The 21233-nt window shown below is 56.3% G+C and overlaps 1 protein-coding gene across 2 annotated transcripts in view; it reads right to left on the reverse strand.

Moving 5' to 3' along the window:
• Positions 1-21233, reverse strand: part of EPHB2 (EPH receptor B2) — a 147328-nt gene that overhangs the window by 36050 nt on the left and 90045 nt on the right. For both annotated transcript variants that reach the window (XM_004705119.4, XM_013005292.2), the window contains exons 3-4: positions 16267-16422; positions 14873-15208 (exon numbers count right to left, since the gene is read on the reverse strand). In XM_004705119.4, coding sequence (XP_004705176.1) covers positions 14873-15208; positions 16267-16422 — 492 coding nt within the window. The remainder of the gene's footprint in view (positions 1-14872; positions 15209-16266; positions 16423-21233) is intronic.

Genomic DNA, 21233 nt, shown 5'->3' on the forward strand with positions numbered 1-21233 from the left:
GAGAGAGAGAGAGAGAGAGAGAGAACAAGGAAGGGAGGGAGGGAAGGGAAAGCAGGCTGGGATCCCTTCCAGCCCCTCCAGAACTCTGAAGGGGCCCAGGCGGCACAGAGGTTGAACTGTTCGGCCGCTAACTGAGAGGTTGCTATGAGTCTGAATTGACTGGGCTTTGGGCTTCAGAGCGCTGATGGAGCCAACTGACAGCAGCTCTGGGCAGGATGCTGAAGCAGTGGCCCCCAGGCTGTCTCCAGCAATTTATTCTCCCCCAGACCCTGAGCCTACCTGCAGGTGTGACCTGCTGCCACAAACAAGAGGCCTCTTGCCCAACAGCTGGCCTGCAATACCACTGCCATTGCCCTTCCTCCTCCAGGGTCTGCAGCAGGAGCTCTGTACTCTCCACAGGGGTCTCAGAATTCCCAGCCAGTGGTGGGATGAATGGCTGTGTTGAGGGCTTGTTTCTGAAACTGTAGCGATGCGACACACTTCCAACGATTCAACTGGGGTTCAGGGGGACTTGAGGATAATACTAAAAGGATTTCTGCAAACAAAATTCATCCAGAAAATGAGTCATCTGTCTGTCTTTCTTCCCGGCAGGACCAAGGCTCTTAGGGAACGGGGTGGGATAGAAAATGGGAGCAGCTGGCTTATTCAAATGAAACAAACCAAACGGACAAAAATCACAAACTCACTGCCGTTGAGTGGATCCGGCTCAGAGCAAGTCCTATAGGGAGGAAGCGGGGCTCGCTGGAACCCAATAGTCCTGCTCTCAAGTGATCTCAAAATGCCTTTTCCCTCAGTCAGTTTGGCTTTGGGGCTTTTTTTCCTCTTAGCTAGTGATAGGTGATGTAGACTGTATTTTGGAAAATAACTGGACCCAGGAGACACTGTTATTAGACATTACTGTGATTATTGTCTTCTCCCTTGAACCTGAGAAAGGCTCCACTTTAGGGTGGCAGCCGCCACCCATTCTTTCCTGCTTCCATTGTAGAGTTCGCTCGGCACCAAAGAGCCCTGGGCTTGACTTCCCAGCCACCGCACCTTACGCAGAGCCACCCTCTGTCTGTCCGGGGGGACTTGCGTGTTGCAAGGCTGAATACGTTTTAGTGGGGCTAAGACAGGTTTTCCCAGACTGAGACAAACTGGGAAGAAAGGCCTGGAGATCTACTTCTTAAAGTCAGCTTTTGAAAGCCCTAGGGATCGCTATGGTCCATCCTGTCCTGTTGTGCATGGGGTCACCCTGCGTCAGGGCTCAGCTTTGACAAGAGCTGGCAGCAACAAGGGCTGGGGGCGAGCCCCTTCGTGCACAACCATGGAGAGCAGGGATGACCCATCTCCATCTGACAGATGAGGAAAATGAGGTTCAGGATGGGGTTTCTCACCCAGGGCGCCTCAATTCTCACAGGTGGTAAGACTGAGATAGGGGCTCAGGTGTGCAGACTCTAAAGCCCTGCTTGGTTTTCTTCCCTGGCCCTACCAATGAGCTGAATGAGTGCAGGGTCGACCCCAGGCCTGGGCATTGGTGCTGCACACCACCCAGCCGTCCACCTCCCAATGCTGCACTGGCCAACTGGTGGGACAAAATCCTAAGCCACAACCTGGATCAGCAAGGTGGTAAGAGCCGGGGCCGCCATCCCACTCAGCCCTCTGGGCCTTGGTTTCTATACGGGGATGATGGCAAGAACGTTGCCCAAACTCAATGAAGGCCCGCCGGTTAAAACACTGATCCTGAACGGAGCCTGGAGTAGGGGCTCCGGGAGCCTCAGCCACGTGTAACCGCCTGGGCTGCACAGGCTCTAAAACAGCACCGTGCATGAACAGTTGAGCCCTAGCGAAGCTCTTGAAGGGTGGTGGTGGTGGTAGTGGAGGTGGTGGTGGAAGGGGGAAGAGGTACAGCTCAGGTGTCAGATCCGACTCTCCCTTCTCCCCAAGGCTATGGTGTGACCACAGGCAAGTTACGTCTGTCTCTGAGCCCAGCTTACTCACCTACAAAACGGGACACCATGGAAAGTACTCCCTACTGATCAGACATCCCTTCTCTCCAAAATGAGCAACATCCTGGTCCTCAGCTGGGCACGCTGTGCCCAAAGAAAAGACTCCATCTCCCCAAACTCCCTGATGGCTAGGAAACCAAGGAATTGTGTAGAGGCGATGGCTGGGGCTCTTGCAGCCAAATTGGGCAATAAAGGCCAGACGCTGTGTACTGAGGCTCCAGGATGATTCCACGAAGCTGCCATAACGCCTGCCTTCAGGCATCTTCCCCATCTAAGCCATTATGGTAGAATGGCTCTATTAATGGCCTCTCGGTGTCTGTAACTTGCACGGCCCCCTCTTGCCCTGACTTTGGGCTTGACCATGTGACTTGCTTTGACCAATGGGATATAGACAAGCACGACATAAGTGAGGTTGGAAAAGGCTCTTGTATGTATCTGCTCACTGTCACGGTCCCCTGGAGTTGCCATGAGAACATACTCAGGTTGGCGGAGACAAGGGGAGCCGAGGCATCACCCCTGCTGTCCCCACCAAGGCCACTCCAGACCAGCCATCCACAGTCCTCCCCGCAAACACATGATAAAGCCCCTTCATAATCCAAAGGGCTGCCAAGTGACCCGAAAGAGACAGGCTGCCAAGCGACCCAGAGCCTCAGGAGCTCGATAAGTGCTTCTTGTTTTCCGCCATCGCCATCGGTTTCATGGTTGACTGCTAAAGGGCGTGACGGTGGCAGTAGCTTTCTGTGACTGTTCTCCTGTTCCAGGCAGCCAAAGCCAGTGCTGCTGATGCTGGAGGCTCCCTGCAGAACGCTTGGGAGGATCAACGAGGAGGATGCAGGCAGAGGGCCGGGTCTGGGCAAGGAAATGTTCCCCCCTCTCTCCTCTCTTTCTGCAGCCCGGCCTGAGCCTCCCTGGGGGCTCTCTTGCCCTCACCTCTCTCTGATGCTCTGGCCCCCTGGGGGAGAAGTAGGCGAGTACATGCCATGCCTGTTCCTGAGAGGGAGCCCCACGGGGGGTGCAGGAGGATCAGAGGAGAAACCCGGGCGGCAGGATGGGCTTCGGGAAATTGAAAGTCTTTCCACGAGGAAGCCACATGGAGGGGTGTCAGGACAGAGACCCGGCCAGGTAGGAGACCAACTCTGCCTAGAACCTGATGGGAACATGGGCAGGCACTTCAGACCCTCCCCAGGTGACCTTATTTGTAAAGAAAGGGAGTGGATCAGATGAACTCTAATCTAAGGCCCTTGTCAGGGCCGATGTGAAGCTGTTGAGTAAGCGATGGACTGCTAGCTACCAGTCGGCAGTTCAAACCCACCAGTTGGTCCTTGGGAGAAAGATGAGGCTATCTACTCTCGGAAGGATTTACAGCCTGGGAAACGCTGTAGAGTAGCGGTTCTCAACCTGTGGGTTGCGAACTCTTTGGGGGTCAAACCACCCTTCACAGGGGTTGCCTGATTCATCACAGTGGCAAAATGACAGTGATGGAGTAGCAACGAAAATAATTTTATGGTTGGGGGTCACCACCACATGAAGAACTGTGTTAAAGGGTGGGGGCATTAAGAGGGTTGAGAACCACTGCTGTAAAGGGTGGCTGTGAGTCACCTTCAGGCTGGGACCTGATTGGCTGTGGGTACCACCTGCGATTGCTGGAAGACCGGCTCCCCGCAAACACATCTACGTCCTAACCCCTGGCCTCGGGGAAGAGGTCAGGCTCCCCGGCAGAAGGGCCTTTATGATGGTGATGATGGTTGTTGTCATTGGTAGGTGCCATCCAGTTGGTTCCGACCTATCATGACCTCGTGGCACTGGGGTTTAGGGGGCTGTCATCATGAAAGGAGCACACCACCAGGTCTTTCCCTGCGGAGCTGCCAGGTGGGTTAGAACCGCCAACCTTTCAGTTAGCAGCAGAGTGTTTAACCGCCTTCAAAATCCTGGATCACCCCGGTGTGGGTTCAGCCTCATCACAGGAGGCCTTGGGAGGGAAGAACCCCTCGCAGCGGAGAGTCAGAGAGCAGGGAGGCATTGCTCTGAGAGGTGGGCGCCAGGCTCCAGGAGAGGAGCGAGGGATACAGGTCTCCCACCGAATTGGGACCTCAGTCCTACGATGACCGGGCACAGAATTCTAAGGGTCCAACAAGCTGGACATGGAGGGTCCCTTAGAGCTTCCAGGAAGGAACGCAGTCCCAAGACACCTTGACTTGGTCCCAGTGAATTCTGAAAGTGGCTGACAATGAACTGGGGCTTCTTGAGGGGGAAACGGTGATTTGTCTGACAGCGACAGGAAACGGACGCTCCTGCGGAGTCCCTCGAAAGCCTGTTGTTGGCTGCTGTGGAGCTGCCCTGACTCCCAGTGACCCCCTGCGCGATGGAGTGAAGCACGACCTGAGCCCCAGGTAGGTCACGGAGCTGCCTGCTGTGACCCACAGGGTTTTCACTGGCCGGTTTTCAGAAGTTGGTCGCCAGGCCTTGCTCCGGCTGGAAGCCCCCACGGAAACCTGTTCTGCACCACAGTGACGTGTAAGCAACGGTGCTGGCTGCTCAGGAGAGCACTGGTGGAGATTTGTACTTGGGGGTCCTGGCGTGGCAGGAGAGAATCGACCACTGAACCACTGCTGTTCTCTCTCACACCTAGCTGCCAAGTCTCACCCGCCGGCTAGATAGATGCCGCGTGTCCGTGATTGTGAAGGCTACAGGCACCTGGCAAAGCCAGCATCAGGCAAGCCCTTTTTGCAGGGGAGAAAATGAAGGCTTTGAGAAGTGAGGTCTTCCACGCAGCTGAATCGAGACAGGGCTGTTGGGTCCAGCACTGATGCTGTTTCTCCCACAGAACTAGGTAGGACATGCGGCAAGACAGCTTCCTAACTGGTCGGTCTGCTGCTCATGACAGGCCTCGGGCAGCCAGCCCACTCCTTCTGTGGCAGGCACGGCGTTGCCCACACTGGGTCCCTGTGTATGCAGTGGTGTCACGCTTGAGGGCTGCAAGTCGCAAAACAATCAATGTTTCTTTCCTTGTGGTGGCAGTGGGATTTTATGTCAACTTGGCACCTTGTGAAAGTGTAGGGGTGGAGCCTAGCCTGTCAATCAGGTCACAGCCTGAAGATGCCTCTGTGGGGTGTGGCCTCCTCTTAAGAGAGACACTGGGGACTTCTCCTTCCTCTCTTGCCCTTCGTTTCTCCCTTGCTGGGGCCTGTGTTTGCCTTCAGGTTGGGTGGGTGGTGGGGTTATGTGGGTCCCCCGACCTTGAGAGTTGTTGGCGCCCTGCCAGGTTTCCACTGATGGGCTCTGCACCCATCGGCAGGCATGTGACCTCCCTGCTTCCCCCTTCACCTCTCGGCATCATCAGCTGCAGCTGCATGAGTCTAAAGCGGGCCCTGGCTAGCTTGGGGCCCATGGGCATGAGTTGGACTGGGCGGGGCTGCCTTCTTCTTGATATAAAATTATTCCTTGCTGTACAGTTCCTTCTTATTCATAGATGAGTGTCACTGGTTTTGTGTCCCTGGACAACCTAGCTGTGGTAGTTACATACTCAGGTGTCAGTTTAGGACTTGAGAGAATTAGGAGTGCAGGGGTGGAGTCTAGGCTGTCAATCGGGTTATATAGCCCATGAGGCCTCTGTGTGGGCATGGCCTTCCCCTGAGGATTCTGGGAACTCCTGTATTTCCTCTTTCGAGGTGGGAGACTCTCTCTCTCTCAACTCACTCTCTGAGAGATGCTCTACTGACAAGACACAAGGCGCTACGCTGATAGACCTGTGACCTCTGGAGCCGAAGGAGCCACGTGGAGAGCCCTGCCAGTGCTGAGATGCTTACAGTGCCATTGGATCCACAAGACACCCCTCTCCCACTGGCCTGTGATTGTCCTGCATTCGGCATCATTGCATGTGTTTTGTGAGTCTGGAGAGGACTTTATAGATTGGTATCGGACATATGGGCTAATATGGGACTTATGGACTTGATCTGGACTGGGATGGGATGTTTTCTCAATATTCAATTGCTCTTGTATATAAAGCTCTTTCTTACACACATAGGAGTGTCTATGTAACACACATGTCTATAAATGCAACCCAACCCACTGCCATCAAGCGGATTCCAACGCCTGGCAGCTCCGTGCGTTGCAGAGCCGAATCAAGCTCTACAGGGGTTTCCTGGCTGTACTCATGACAGAGGGGAGCCCTGGTGGTGCTGGGCTAAGTGCTAGGCTCCTAACTGAAAGGTTGCTGGTTTGAACCCACCAGCTGCTCCCGGCAGAAAGATGTGACCCTGTAGGGTCGCTAAGGGTCAGGCATGACTTGAGGGCAGAGAGCTAATCTTTTATGGAAGCAGATTGGCAGGCCTTTCTTACACGCTGCAGCTGGACAGGTTTGACCTGCCAACCTTCCAGTTTGTAGCGGAGGGCAAGCTGCGCCATGCAAGGGACCCATTTGCCTGCCTGTGAAAGAGGAGCATGCTAAAACCTACTTTGGAGAATTGCCGGGAGGGTTGACCACCAACTGATTAGAACAGTGCCTGGCTCAGACTAAGCAGGAGACAAATGTGAGCTGTCATTAGGACAGGAAGGGTGACAGAATGGCCTCCGAGTTTTGAATGCAGTCCCTGGGGGCACCAGGCAGTAATGAGGCACCTTGCCAGCAGGAGCTGAAATCCTCATACCCACCGGGAAAGGCGAAGGTGAAAAGGCCCACGAGGAAGATGCCGTCAGAGGTGGACAGAGGTGGACAAGGCCGCACCGCACGCTGGCGACTGGCCAAGCTCAATTCAAAGTCAGGCGTGTCTGCTACATCCCAAGCCCAGGCTCTGCCCACCTCTGCCCACGGTTCCGGACCCATGGAGAGGAGAGGCCACTTGCTCCGGCTGTCATCCCTGAGGGCTTAGGCAGTCTCCAGAACAGCGCCGGAGGGCAGCCATGGGGATGAGCCTGGTGTGGCTGAGAGGCAGACCCCTCCCTGTGGCCGCCCAATTCTCTCCTCCTCAGCATCGAATCTCAGCTGCAACGCCCCCTCCTTGGAGGCCCTCTGGCCACCACCCTAGGGTACTCTCTCCCCGCTGCTCCCTTCTGGAGTTGGACTACTGTTTGTGTTGAGGGGCAGTGTGATGGAGACCCCAGATTCTGGACAGCCTGAATTCTTGTAGGGAAGGGTTGGGGGTGCGGAGGGGGGCACTTGCCAGCTGAATGATCCTTGGCAAGTTGCTTAACCTCCCCCAGTCCCTGTTGCTTCATCTTTCAAGTGGGGCTACACAGCTGGGCCAACCTCCTTCCTCTGGGGCCTTGGACGTGGCCGTGAGCATGGGCGGAGTGTGGCGCGAAGGCTGCGGGCGGCTTTATGAAGTCAGATGACGACCTGGCTTTGGTGGGAGCCAAGGGATTGTGAGTAAGGTCCCATTGCTCGTCCAAAGAAATACTTTTTCCTTTTAAGGTATGGGCCTGGATACTTATGTATTAAATTTTAGGGTCTGCTTAAAATCGACCACTGAGTGCGCTTGTCTGGGACCCACGCCCCCAGCCTTGTCTTTCAGGCTTGCTGCGTTTCTCCACACCCGGCCTCACTCCACGCTTCTCAGAACCTCCCACACACGCTCACTGGGCATGCGCTGCAGGGTGCCCCCTGCTAAGTGCCGGGAAAACCCGGGTGAGAAAAAGCAGACCTTCTCTGAGCCCCTGGTGGTGATGGTGGATGGAGAGGCAGGCAGAACATATGCGTTCCGAGTCGCAAAGGCCAAAGTGTCCACTGTGGGGCCTGGAGGGGCAGGGGATCTGACCACGTCAGCAAGGCCAGTGCAGATGAGTGGAGGGCTGAAGCAGCAGTGGGGGGGTGGGTGCAGGTGCATTCCTGGCAGTGGGAACAGCAGGTTCAAAGTGCCCACTGCAAAGGCATAGAAAAGAGGAGCATGTTCAGCCTGCTGCCTGGACCTCCTTCTGTCCGGGACACTTTCATTTCTGCACTCTTTCTTCAAAGCCAAGCTCAAATGCTTCCTTCTCCAGGAAGCCGTCCCTGGCAAGCCCTTCCTGAGTCCCCAGAGGCCTCCTGCCTGTGATCTCCCTCACCCAACCCTGGCCCTTCCTAGGGCCATCAACCGGGCCATCGTGGATGTGGGCTTGGTACCGGGTCTCATCTGTGCTGTTAGGTGGCATCAGTTGGCCCTGACCCTTGGCCACCTTACGCACAACTGAATGAACACCGCCCCGTGCGGAGGCGGAGGCTTCCGGGTGACCCTTCGTTGCAGCCAGTGTGTCAGTCTGTCCAGTTGAGGGTCTTGCTCCTTTTGGAGGACCTTCTCCTGGCCGGGCCCCTCCCGATAATGTGTCCACAGTAAGTGACACAAGGTCTCACCATCCTGGCTTCTAAGGAGCACTCTGGCCGAACCTCTCCCAAGACAGATGTGTTTGTCCTTCGGGCTGTCCAACCCCAAACGCACGGCCATCAGGCAGTCCGGCTCACAGCGGCCCTGTAACTCTTTACGGGAGTGGAAAGTAAGTCCTGTCTTTCTCCTGCAGACGGGCTGGTGCTCGGACTCCTGACCTTGTGGTTAGCAGCCCAGCGCAGAACCACTACACCGTGGCCTTCGCGTATCAAGATGTTGCTTCGCCCTGGCCAGAACATACATGCTCAGGGCAGGGACTGTGTCCCCTCCGCTCTAGACGAGGTGTCCCACAGTCCTGGGTTTAAATTCTACTTAGTAGTGGGGTCTCTGCTTAAAGAACTGCCTGTCCGGGCCTCAGTTTCCTCACTGGCAAGGGGACACACTTACTGAGGGTGTGGCATGGCTGTACTGCCCCAGCAGGGTTCTGCGCATCCCTGAGAGAAGGGGGCTGGTCAGCGTGCCTGGAGCAAGGAGGAGAGGGGAGGGTTGCTATGATACAGGGAGCCTCAGGGCTTTGAGGGCTCAAAGGGGCTGACATGCATGCAAATGGAGTTTTCCAAATTCGTCTGGTGTTAAGAAACAATCTAAGCCTGCTGTACGTGCACAGTGCAAATTCCTGCCTCACTCTGGGGGCTGTGATTCAGCAGGGCTGGGGGGGAGGGGGTGGACCCAGGACCCTGTGTCCTGAGAAGGTTCCCATGTGCAGTGTGACCGGTGAGAGCCGGGATTCCACCCGGTCTCGCACGCTTCCAGCTGTGACAGAGGTGCGGGGTCAGCACTTTTCTCTCGGCTGCTCTCAGGGTTCCTCCTCTGAGAGGTCTCTTCTGGCGCCTAGCTTGCAGCTTTTGCAGGTTTGACCGGTGATCTGCGGGCATCAGGGCCCCGCGGGAGAAAGTGATTTCCACAGACTGGCAGATGGGGATCGTGACGCAATGTTTCCTCCTTGTGACAGGGCTGTGCACCCAAGCCCTTTGCCAAGGGACAGTACAGGACCGCCAAGTGGGCAGAGCACTCTGTGCCAGCTTGGCCATGGGGTTTGCTTTGGCCCAGGCGATGGCCCAGACCACGGTGCTGGCATGGCATGGCTTGGCCACTTGGGCTCCTGCCATCCAACAAGAGAGAAACAAGCTGGGGGTAGCTGCTGGTCCAGGGACAGTAAGTGGACAGTGTCAGGCTGAACCTCATTCACATTCTGGAGTCTGCCCAGCACAGAGAGCCTGACCGAAATGATCAGTACCCAGGCTGGACTCGCTCATGCATCGGGCGTGGAAAAAATACACATTTGTCACTGTGCTTACTAGCTGCTGGAGCGGAGCAGTTTTGCCACAAAGCATCTGGTGGCTGTTAGGGAGCCCTGGTGACGCCCCTGGGTATGCCTTGGTCCACAGTTCAAGTCCACAGTCGCTCTGCAGGAGAAAGATGAGGGTGTCTGCTCCCATAAAGATTTACAGTCTTGGGAACTGTGTAGAAGATCACTGTGAGTCGGGCGGAGCAGATTGTATGAAGAAGAATGCAGCATCTGCATTGGAGGGAGGCTTATTAGCAATGTTCGACATGCAGATGACACAACCTTGCTTGCTGAAAACGAGGACTTGCAGAGCAAGGATTGCAGCCTGCGGTGTGGATTACAACTCGATGTAAAGAAGACCCAAATCCTTACAACCGGTAGGTGACATCGTGATAAACAGAGAAAAGACTGAAGTTGTCAAGGGTTTTTGTCTTGCTTGGATCAATGCTCAGGAAAGCAGCCGTTCAGAGATCAAACGATGCCTGGCATTGGGGACATCTGCTGCACAAGACCTCTTCAAGGTGTTGAAAAGCAAGGAGGATACTCCGAGGACTAAGATGTGCCTGACCCAGGCCATGGTATTTTTAATGGCCTCATCTGCATGTGCAAGTAGAACATCGAATAAGGAAGACCAAGGAAGAATCGGTGAAGTTGCGTTACGGAGCTGGTGAAGAATATTGAACGTGGTCTGGATTTGGAAAGAACAAAGACATCCGTCTTGGAAGAAGTAGTCAGAATTCCCCTTAGAGGCGAGGATAAGACTCTGTCTCACTTACTTAGACATGTGATCAGGAGAGACCAGTCCCTGGAGGAGGACATCATGCTTGCAAAGGTAGAGGGGCCGTGAGAAAGAGGAAGACCCTCAGCAAGATGGACTGACACAGGGGCTGCAACAATGGGACCCAACATACGCACAGGTGTGAGGATGGCGCGGGACCCACGGTGTTAGGTTCTGTTGGACACAGGGTCTCTAAGCGTCCAAACCAACTCAGCCAACAACAACCACACGAGGCAGGTGGGCTGGCTGATAGGACACTAACACCCGGAGCAAATGCATGGCAACGCTGTGCTTCAAGCCCCGGTGCCCTGTTTCCAGTACAGCCTCCACTCTGCCTTTCCATTCCGAGTGCTCCCCGAACCCAGCCCTCTGGAAGCCCCGCGCCTCCACCCTGTGTCTCCACTCCCAGACATCACCAGGAGTCCCCAGAGCAGGCATCTTTCCCCTTGGGACTCCAAGCTGGCAGCAGGCACCCCCACAGTTAGGGAGAGGACTCCCTGGGCCCTGGGGGATTGACGCTCCACCTCCACCCCACGGGGAGTCTGGCTTCCCCAGCTCAGAGCTGGAGACTCACAATGGAGGCCTCTTTAATTTGTGAGGCATCTTCACCACCCGCTGCTGGCTTTGGCCTCCAGTCAGCTCAGACCCCTGGGAGTGAGGCGCCATGCACCCCCCTCCTGCGCCCCCCCCCCTCCCACTCACAGAGGTCCTGAAGCTTCATCTGCAAAACCCCATAGCTCCCCTTGCACACAGCCACATGCACATAGGCAGGCTCGGACATGCAGGCTCCGGCTCCAGCACGCACGCATGCACGCATGCATGCACACACGCACGCATGCATGCACGCACACACGCGTGTGCCCAGGCCTGGAGGCAGACCTAAAGGGCTGCAGGGATGGCATGTGCCCTGGCACCCCTCAGCAGTTTCTACTTACCTCTATGTAGGTGTGCTTGTGCCTGGGCCTCGGACCTCCAGACCCATCCAAGCCCATGGATGTGTGCACAAATGCTGGCCTGCACATGGCCAGCCACACCCAACCACACACAGACCGCAGACTGGTCCATTACACCTAGGCTAGTCCTGCCTCTCACCCTTCCCGGGTCTGTGGCTCAACTTCTCTGAGCACCCTCTATGGCACCCTCTAGGGCCTGTGGGCCACATGCAGCCTGCAGAGGACATTTATGCGGCCCACCAGGTGTTTTTGCCCCATTTGTTTTTTTACTTCAAAATAAGATATGTGCAGTGTGTATAGGAATTTGCTCATTGTTTTTTTTAAACTATAGTCCAGCCCTCCAACGGGTCTGAGGGACAGTGAACTGGCCCCGTTTAAAAAGTTTGAGGACCCCTGCTCTATGGCATGGAGACACGAGGACCTCCTTCTCAGAGAGCAACCTTAGCCAGGTGCAGGTGTTCCCCCTCCCATGCCCCTCCCACTTGGAGGAATTCCATTTCTTTCTATGCCTCTCTTCAAAATTCCATTGACCCTTCAAAGTGCAGGGCAAACCCTACCTCCTCCAGGAAGCTTCCTGGACCTGTCTGGCTGGAAGCAACCCCCGCCCCCCCTACACTCTCCAGGAGCCCCACTTTGTATCAGAAAGAGAAGGCTGGGTAGTTCGCCTGCTTTCTCTCTTGGGACCTGGCGTTCCTTAGCAGGGTCCAGACCTTGCCCACAGCAGGGACTCAGCAGGGGCTGTGGAGCAAACCGAGGGACGCATTCCAGGGCCAACCTCAAGATCTTCTGCTCATAGGTACCCTGAGGCCCCAGGAAACTTGCCTGGCCCTCGGTGTGGGTGGAAGTTCAAGGTCATTGATGCACAGGATGTAGTGAGGCCTAGCGTTACCCTGATCCCTAGTGGCCCTCTGGTCTGCTTTATCAGGCAGTGAACATCCCTCCAGGGCTGCCGACTGGAGCCACAGAGCAGAGGTTGGGGTTGGTCCAGCTGGGGAGGCTGGAAGCTGCCTGGAGGAGCGGGTAGAGGGTCAGGATCGTTCGCGTGAAGCCTGGCTGTGTGAGTGCAGCAAGCGCAAAGAGCCGGGGGCAAGAAGGCCTTTCGTGCCAGGGAGCTGGAGCCAGGGCAGAGCAGCCAGTGCTGCAGAGCTGGACCGCGCCTTCACTGCGAGCGACCTCGCGGGCTGAGTCACAGGAGGCGGGAGGGGAGGGTGACATGGCCAGATTGACATTTGAGCAGCATCTCGAAGAAGGACGGAATTAAAGGCCAGAGACGGTAGGGAGACGGAAGAGGCAGGTATGTGGCAGATGCCCTTGTGAACTGTCTGCGGCCGATGGTTGAAAGTCAATCTGCGGGCCTTGCTTCCTAGTGCCTCTTTGTCTGGCAGTTCAGTTGAACCTCGGCAGCCACTGCCGACAGAAGAGTGCTGGCCACACGTGAGGGGCAGTAGCTGGTAGTGGAACCCAGGCCTCCCTCACGAGGGCAGGAATTCTACCATAGAATCGCCAGTGCCTTAGCACGTTCCCCCCAAAGAAAGACAAACACAGAAAAGGGGCACACAGGCCTTTACCCACAGCAGATGTGGTGAGGTGGAGCGGCTGCCAGGAAGGCATCAAGGGTGTGAAATCAAAAGTCTTGGAATAAGGACACTCGGTGGCACCGTGGGCTAGACATCAGGCTGCTAACTGCAAGGTTGTTGGTTCAAGCCCATCTGTTGCTCTGAGACTGCTCCCAGAAGTTCTGCATAGCTTTGCTCTGAGTGGCCATCGATTTGACAGTAGTGGATTTGGTTCTTCTGGTGGATGACATGAGTGGACATGGGCGGGAGGAGGCTCCTGGGCCTCTGACCTGCACTGATGGATGGTGGGAGAGTTGACTGAGGTGGGCAAGACTGAGGGAGAAACAGGCTTTATTTTATTTTTGGCATGGGAGCGTGAACAAAGATTGAGATTAAGCCTTAGAGGCCTGCGGACTATCCAAATGGGGTTGTTGGGTAGACATTAGCTGCATGTCTGGCATCTAGAGGGAGGTCCAGGCTGGTGGATACAAGCTGATGCTGGTGTGGAAGAGATGTGCAGAGCGAGGAGGCGGGGATGAGGGCTGAGAGCTTCCAGCAGGAGACGGGGCAGGTGGGGCTGGAGGGTTTAGCTGGAGCTATCTATAGAGGGCAGCCAGCTCAGTGTGGCCCATGTAAGATAGTGTTTTAGGCAGGAAGGAGAGGCCAATTGTGGGGCTGACAGCTGGGGCTTCTGGGAATTGTCTCCTGGACCTGATGAACTGAGGGTCTCCGGTGACCCCCAAGGACAGCCATTTGGGGGAAAGGTGGGGTGAAGGAGACCTGCGAGCCATGAATGCATTGTGCAGCCACTCCTTGGAGGCAGTGAGCTGGGAGGGAGGCAGGAGGGGCGGGAGGCACGGGCTCACAGGCGGGTGGTTCAGGGTGAGCAGCGGGAAAAGGCGCTGGCAGAGTTAGCCCAGAGTGGGCTGAGGCCCAAAGCCCTTGTGAACACTGCTGGATGCCCACTGAAACCTGTCTGCTGGTCTCTATGGTGATGGAGGCTTTGCTGTCGGGTTGGCAGCACCGAGTCCACTCCTATTCACGTGACAGAGCAGAACTTTCCCGTGGGGTTTTCTGGGCTATAATCTTCATGGGAGTAGATTGCCAGGCCTTTCTCTCTCAGAGCTGCCCGGTGGTTTGAACCGCCGACCTTTCTGTTCACAACTGACTGAGTGCCACCAGACAGGCATATGGCTGGCCAGCGAGGGGTGACAGTTCCCAGCCTCCCTTGGAAGGCAGACAGAAGTGATGGGGGATGACCCTGTCTCCCTTGCTTAGTCCATGACCCCCACCCAGGGTCTCCCCTCCCCACTTCGTTAGGGCCCAGTTGCGCCCACTGCCCGGCTTCCTGAAGCCCATCAGAAGCAGGGTGGGGGGGAAAAATGGAAGGTTGGGGGTCCCCAAGCCTCTGCCTGGGCCAGAGCTGCCCTGCTCACCCCGGGTCTGTGACAGAACTCAGATGGAAGCAGGTGCTGTTGAGGTCATTTTGACTCACGGCAGACCCCACAGGTGTCGGCGCAGAGCCGTGTCCCCCACCCCCCACCCCCCGGGTCTCCAGCGACTGAGTTTTCACCATGCTTTTCTCCTGAGTCCCTGCCAGGGGGACTTCAACCTCTGACCTTTCAGTTCCCATCTGCACACACTGACCTCTCACATCACCTAGGGGCTCCTTGGACCGTAAGCTGAGAATCTGAGCCACGGAACACTGGGGTCTTTTTGTCATGGCAGCTTAACTTGTACTTAATACGGACTCAAAAAGCAGTAGCAATTATTCTAAATGCTGCGATAATGGAGAGGTAACACTGACTCTCCCAGGTGGCTGAATCACAGGGAAAGCCTTTGAATAGGGAGTCTTTAACAAGGGCTGCCAGGATACCCATTTGGCACAGCATGACAGGGCACTCCCCCCCACCGCCTCACCGCCCCCTCCCAGCCTGCACTTGATGAGCTCACCTGCTTGGTTGGTAGTGATGTTCACGGAGGCAAACTGAGGTGAGAAGGGGCTCTGGTCGGTGACGCCGTTCACGGCCTGGATCTCGAAGGTGTACTGGGTGTGGGCCAGCAGGTCGCTGATGTAGATGCGGGGCTCCGTCAGGCCCAGCTGGCGGGGGGCATACTGCACGTTGTCCCCACAGCGCGTGCAGGCCCCCCGGCCCGAGCCACAGCTCTTGCAGATGATGTTGTAGACGAGGTCCTCGCGGCCCCCCGAGTCTCGGGGCGGTGTCCACTCTAGCATGAGTGAGGTCTCGTTGACGCTGGAGATCACGGCCTGGGGTGCGGAAGGGATGGCTGGGAGGAGGGAGAAGGGCTGGTTAGTGGTGGCACTGTTCCCTGAGCCACCTGTGCCCACGGCCCTGGCTCCAGCCCAGATCCCCCTTTAAAGGCTTCTTTTCCAAATCCTTCCTCTCCTCTATCCACCAAAGAGAGAGTTCTAGAATATATCTCACTGTCTCACACACCTCAGCTTACACTTTTGCCCTCAATGCCAACCCCTTAGTGGGGATGATCTTTCGGTGGGAGATTATGCCTGCCTCCAATGCGTTTCCCCTTCTTCCTCCTAACAGACCCTGAATGTACTCAGGGTGGCAATCTGCCTGGCTAAACGATGACACACACCTGCCAGGCTGCTGTCGGTGCTGAGTGCGGAGATAGGAGTATAGCACGAGGCGTGGACTGGGCTAGTTTCTTACAAGGGAGACAGACAGCTGCAGCAGGGCCGTTGTCTCCCTTTGCGCTGCCTAGGATGGGCTGTGCTGGCTGGAGCTCCAGCAGCCACGTTGGACCGGGAAGGAGCGCTGAGCACAGACAGCAGAGAGGGCAGGGCCCCGAGGGCCTCTAGCCCACTATCCCATCACTGCCTACCTTTGCGCTCCTTGCATGTGCAAAACACACACCTTTATGGTTTCAGCCACTGGGCTCCGCTGCCTGTGACTGGTAGCTGGATGCCTTCCCGACGGGCAGGGCAACAACGCCTTTCTCAGAGAAGCTTGGCCTGGGATTCAGGCAGCGGCTGCCAGGTTAGAACACGGGGCTGTCTTTTCTGCGTAGATGCCACCTGGGAGCCTGGGAATGGTCTTCTGCCAAGCCTCCCATTCCCCCCTCCCCCCTGCGTCCCTTTGGGACTCAAGACCTTGACTTTCTCCTCCGTGTGATCAGCACAAGGGGGAAGGGAGCCAGATGTCAGCTCCATGGTGCCTGTGCGTTAGCTGCATGGCTGCCCCAGAACGATCCTTTTCTGACTCGATCGCGTTCCCCTTCCCACCAGGTGGCTAGTTGGCTGTTCTGCGCTCAGGAAGGCGAGCGTTAACCAGGTGGCTAGGCGTGGCTCTCAGGCGCTCGGGACCTACTTGTGCAGGGCATGTCCAGGGGGTCCAGGTCTGCCCTGTAGTAGCCGTTGCGGCAGACGCAGTTGGTGGCCCCTTCTGAAGTGGTCCGGCTATTGATGGGGCAGTGGGTGCAGGCCTCGTCCCCCTGGTTGGCCTTGAAGGTTCCAGATGGACAACCTGGCAGAGAAGACAAAGAGGGTCACCAGGGAAATCAGATGAAGGCTCAGAGGCCACAGGCGTAGAGAGCCCGCCCAGCCTCATGGAGGGACCACACAGCCTCAGGGACAAACTTGCAGCCATGCAGCGAGACCTGAAGCTGGGGGTAACCTCACGGAGGAGCCACATGGCATCTTGGGGCTTCTAGGCTCAAATGGTACAGACCTAGCTGTGCCTGGAAGGCCCAGCACCCCAAGTTTCTTGTCCTGGAAGTAGTCTGTGGGCCCCACTCGATCTCCTAGCAACCGTCCTCACCCACCCCGGCTTGTCTGTACCACAGCTTTCAGGAGCAAACCTGCTCTAGTCAGGAGGGCATCTGAGGAGGTTTGGGCAGAACCCATGCACCCCTGTCTCGTTTACTACTGGCTGCCGGGGCCAGAGTTCCTGACAGTCGAGGTAATTGCGTTACAGAAGACAGGGGGTGCAGGGGGTGCAGAGAGGAGATGCGGTAGAGCCGAGGACAACACTGCACTCAGACAGACGCGGCTTGGAGTCCCTGTCTGGCTGTCTACTAGCTGTGCAGCCCTAGACAAGTGACTCGGCGTCCTGATTTGTAAAACCATGATTTCAAGGCCCATTTCTCCAGGACCATTCAAGGAGCCCCAGCGGTATAGCGGTTATGCACTGGACTGCTAAGTCCAAGGTCAGAAGCTCAAAACCACTAGCCACTCTGTGGGAGAAAGATGAGGCTCTCTATTCGCATGAAGAGGTACAGTCTCAGAAACCCACAGGGACAGTTCTACCCTGTCCTATAGGGTCGCTATGAGTCGGAACTGACTTGATGGCAGTTTTGGCTATCGTGAGTATTCGGCATCCCTGGTTCAGTCCCACACACGAGGCCTTGCACACTCGAATTGCCCAGTGAGCGTGGCTGCTTAGAAAAACTCACAGTGATTCTCTAGGACAGAGTGAAACTGGCCCAGAGGGTTTCCCAGGCTGTCGCCTGCCACGTCTTTCTCTCGGGGAGCAGCTACTGGGTTTGAATTGCCAACTTGTCAGTATCAGGACACTTGACCAAGGAGCCACCGGGGTTCCTAGTAGCTGTTCTCAACACACCCACAGTGACTCTTCTGGACCCTACAGAACAGAGTAGAACTGCCCCACAGGGTTTCCCAGGCTTTGAACTTCTGCATAAGCAGGTCACTGGGCCTCTTCTGCAGAGCAGTTGGTGGGGCCCAATCACTGTTTTATTAGTAGCTGAGCACCTAATCATAGAAATAAATAAATCAATAGATGAAAACACAGGGGTTGCAGTACCAGGGTCGGAGGATCCCTGGTGGCATAGTGGGTTACACGCTGGGCTGTAACCCCAGAGTCAGCACTTTGACACTGCCAGCCACTCTAGGGGAGAAAGAGGAGGCTTTCTACTCCCACAAAGAGGTACAGTCTCAGGAACCCACAGGGGCAGTTCTACCCTGTCCTGTAGGGGCGCTGTGAGCCGGAATCGATAGGATGGCAGGGTTGGGTTCTGGTTTGGCAGTACCAGGGAAGGCCTGAAGAGGGCAGTGTTTGCAGCAAGCTGAGTGGAGAGCTGGGCTCTCTGAGTGCACGGGCTGTGGCCTCTGTTCTGGGGGCCTGCACCTTGGGGCATGGGTTTCTAAAGAAGCAACAGCTTCCGTGGGCGTGCATTCAAGCCCACCATCCGTTTCCCACTGGCCCTGGGCTGGGAAACAGGAGACCAAGGGCCCCTCTACTGGCCTGTTTCTTCTTTCACCTAGCGGGGTTTATGACTGGGTCCCAGCTCTGCTGAGATGCCTTGGGGGCTCATGCGGATGGTGAGAAGACAAAGGGCCAATCCCCTTGGGATGAAACCTGGCCGGATCATCGGCCGTACATCCCATGCCAGAGTGCTGTGTGATCTTTAGCAAGTGACTCACCCTCTCTGAGCATCCGTTTCCTCCCATTAACTGGTGAACATAACCAATAGCCACTCACTCTGACTCATGACAAGGCCGCACAGGGCAGAGTATAACTGCTCTCTAGGGCTATCCAGGGGCTGATTTGAAAAAGAAGCAGGCACGCTATCCATAACTCTAAATCTAATCCTAACCCTAAACCTAATCCTAACCCTAAAAAAGAAAAAGCAGGCCTTTCGTCTGAGGTGCCTCTGGGTAGACTTCAACCTCCACCTTCTAGGGGTTGCAGCCAAGCACAGTAACCATTTGCACCCCTCAGGAACTCCAAGCAGAGAACATATATTTCTCTAATTCATTTTTTCCCCAGCCACAAGTGTTCAACAAACTTCTTCCCTCTAACCCCCAACCAGCTACAGCCTTGGAGACCCTCTTCCCTGCTTCCATCACTCGGGGTTAGTGCGTCCACCCCTGCCGTCATTATTCACCAAGGCCCTCCTGGCTGTGTGCTGAGCCCCCAGAATCGGCGCCCTGTCAGACTCACAGCTGCATCCCTGTCCCGTAGCACCGGATCTGGCAGGTGCTCCAGAAATTCTACTAGAATCAAAGCGAGGCAAAGTCATGAAGCACAGGGCTTCCGGGCACAGGTCGCCCAGCAAATCCACGCTACCACTTCAGAGCAGAGTGCCCTCGGGTAAATCACTGAACTTGCCTCCTCGGGTGTAAAATGGAGACGCAGCATCTCCTGCTGTGAGCATTGGTTAAGTTAGGTAAGATGCTCAGAACAATTCCTGGCAGCACTGAGCCGTTATCTGGTTATCTCTTCCTGCTGGCTCACCTTGGGCAAGTTGCCAGACCTCTCTGGGCTGTCTCTGCCCCATAAAGTGGCTGTGTGGACTGCGGTGCGGAGCGCACAGAGCCTGGCCCAGGATTGGGAAGGGCTGGGGGTGCAGTTGTTGGGTTTGCAGGGACCACTATAGATAGTCTCACTGTCAAGGAGGGGATTCGAACTCACCTGTTAGGTCAGAGGAGAATGGTCCCTTTTGGGTTTCTGAGACTGTAAATCTTGACTGTGGCAGAAAGCCTCCTATTTCTCCTGAGTGGCTGGTGGGTTTGCATGGGTGACTTTGTGGTTAGCAACCTAACGTGTAACCAACCCGCCGTGCCACCAGGGCTCTGTTAGTGTAGACAGTAGGTGCCCAATAAATAAGCCAGAGGCCATTCCTGGGATCCCTGAAAAGCCAAGTGCAGGAAATGCCGCCTGCTGGCAGTGTGAGCTTCGGGAAGGTGGGTCAGCCTAGACGGCAGCCATCCTAATCAACAGCAGCACCCTGATGGAGCCCTGGCCAGGCCCAGCCCAGGCCTTAAGGAGCTACCTGGTGAGGAGAATGACAGGCCCTGGCCACACTGACCTGGCTCGGGCCACCAGAGTAATCCCACAAGTGCTTTTCCGGGAGTCATGACCCCACTGTCTGGCCAGGAAGTCGGTGCTCCCGAGCACCCAGAGGACAATGACTTTAGGAACATTGGCCCACGGAAGCCTCCCCCAGCCTGAGGGCGGAGGTAAGCCTGTCAGTGGCATTTTCAGATGTGCAGCCAAAGCCAAGAGGAGTGCAGTTGCTTCCCAAGGATCTGGGGCTCACAGGGGCGGAGCTGAGGCTGGGCCATAGTGGCCACCTCCATCACCACCATGCTACGAGCATATAGTGTCAGCAGTCCCTGAGCGTCGGCAGCCAGGGGTCGGCAGTTCCTCCTCCATCACACTGGCTCTGGGGATCTGAGTGCTCCTGCCCTCCCACTTCCACCTTCCTAAACACCGGCCTTTGCCCTGCAGGCCGGGCAAGGGAGCAGCCCCACCACCTTGGCACTGTCCAGGGCTCCTAGGGCAGCCAAGCCATGCAGGCAGGGGCTTTGGTCAAATGGTTCACCTTTCCGAATCTTAGTTTCTTCTTCTGTAGAATGGGGGCACAGGGCTTCTGTGAGGGTCCAGGAGTATCCAAATGCCAAAGGTTTTGGCCCCAGGACAATGATCCTCCTGGCCCGCTCTCAGGCAAGAGCCTGCCCAGCTCAGCAGGCCTCACCCGCCTGCTGGCACTCCATGAACCCTCTTAGGGGCGGTTGCCCCATCTCCCCTCTGCACGGGGCCAGCCTCTCCATCTGGCCCTCCTTCCTGGCTGCCCTGGCCTCACCACACCCTGGCTCACTCTCTTTTCAAGGCTCCAGAGGCCTCTTCTCATTTGCTCTGAAGCTGGCCACCCTCGGTCCACCCGCTGGGTGTTCCATCTTGCCCACGTCTCCTGGCATTGTGCTTGATGAAAACCTGTCTTCTTTGGCTCAAGAGGTGGCATCGCTCTGTATCCAGACACCAGGGACCGCCCGTGCCTCCTCTGGCCCCTCCCCTCTCCCTGCAGCATCCAGAAGCTGCCTCCTACCCATGCCTTCGCCCTTTGCATTCCCCCAGTGTCCCCGGCCCATCCTCAGAGCCAGCTCTCTAAAGTGAACGCCTTGCTAGGGAGCCCTGAGCAATCCACAGTGCACACAAAGGCCTGCTCACCAGCCACAAGGAACAGAGACCCTTCACGCAGAGCCAGGAGCCTCGGCCGGACCTCAGCGTCGTGAGGGCGCCCAGGAGGAGCCCGACGGCAAAGGCTTCATCCCCATGAGCGAATGTCCAGAATGGGCTCATCTACGGGGCCTTGAGCTGAGGGCTGGAGAGGGGAGGGTGTGCAGAGCGACTCCTGACCGATGTGAGGTTCACTTTGGGTTGGGGTGATGGAATATTCTAAAATCAACCGGGGTGATGGTTGTCCATCTCAGAATATACCAAAAGTCATTTGACTGCACACTTTAAAGAGGCAGATGGCTCAATTACTCATTCACTGTCGTCTGGTCAACTCTGACTCAGGGCGGCCCTATAGG

This window comes from Echinops telfairi, unplaced genomic scaffold (assembly GCF_000313985.2).
Source record: "Echinops telfairi isolate 266 unplaced genomic scaffold, ASM31398v2 ScPeMD7_7457;HRSCAF=8495, whole genome shotgun sequence".
Lineage (NCBI taxonomy): Eukaryota > Metazoa > Chordata > Mammalia > Afrosoricida > Tenrecidae > Echinops > Echinops telfairi.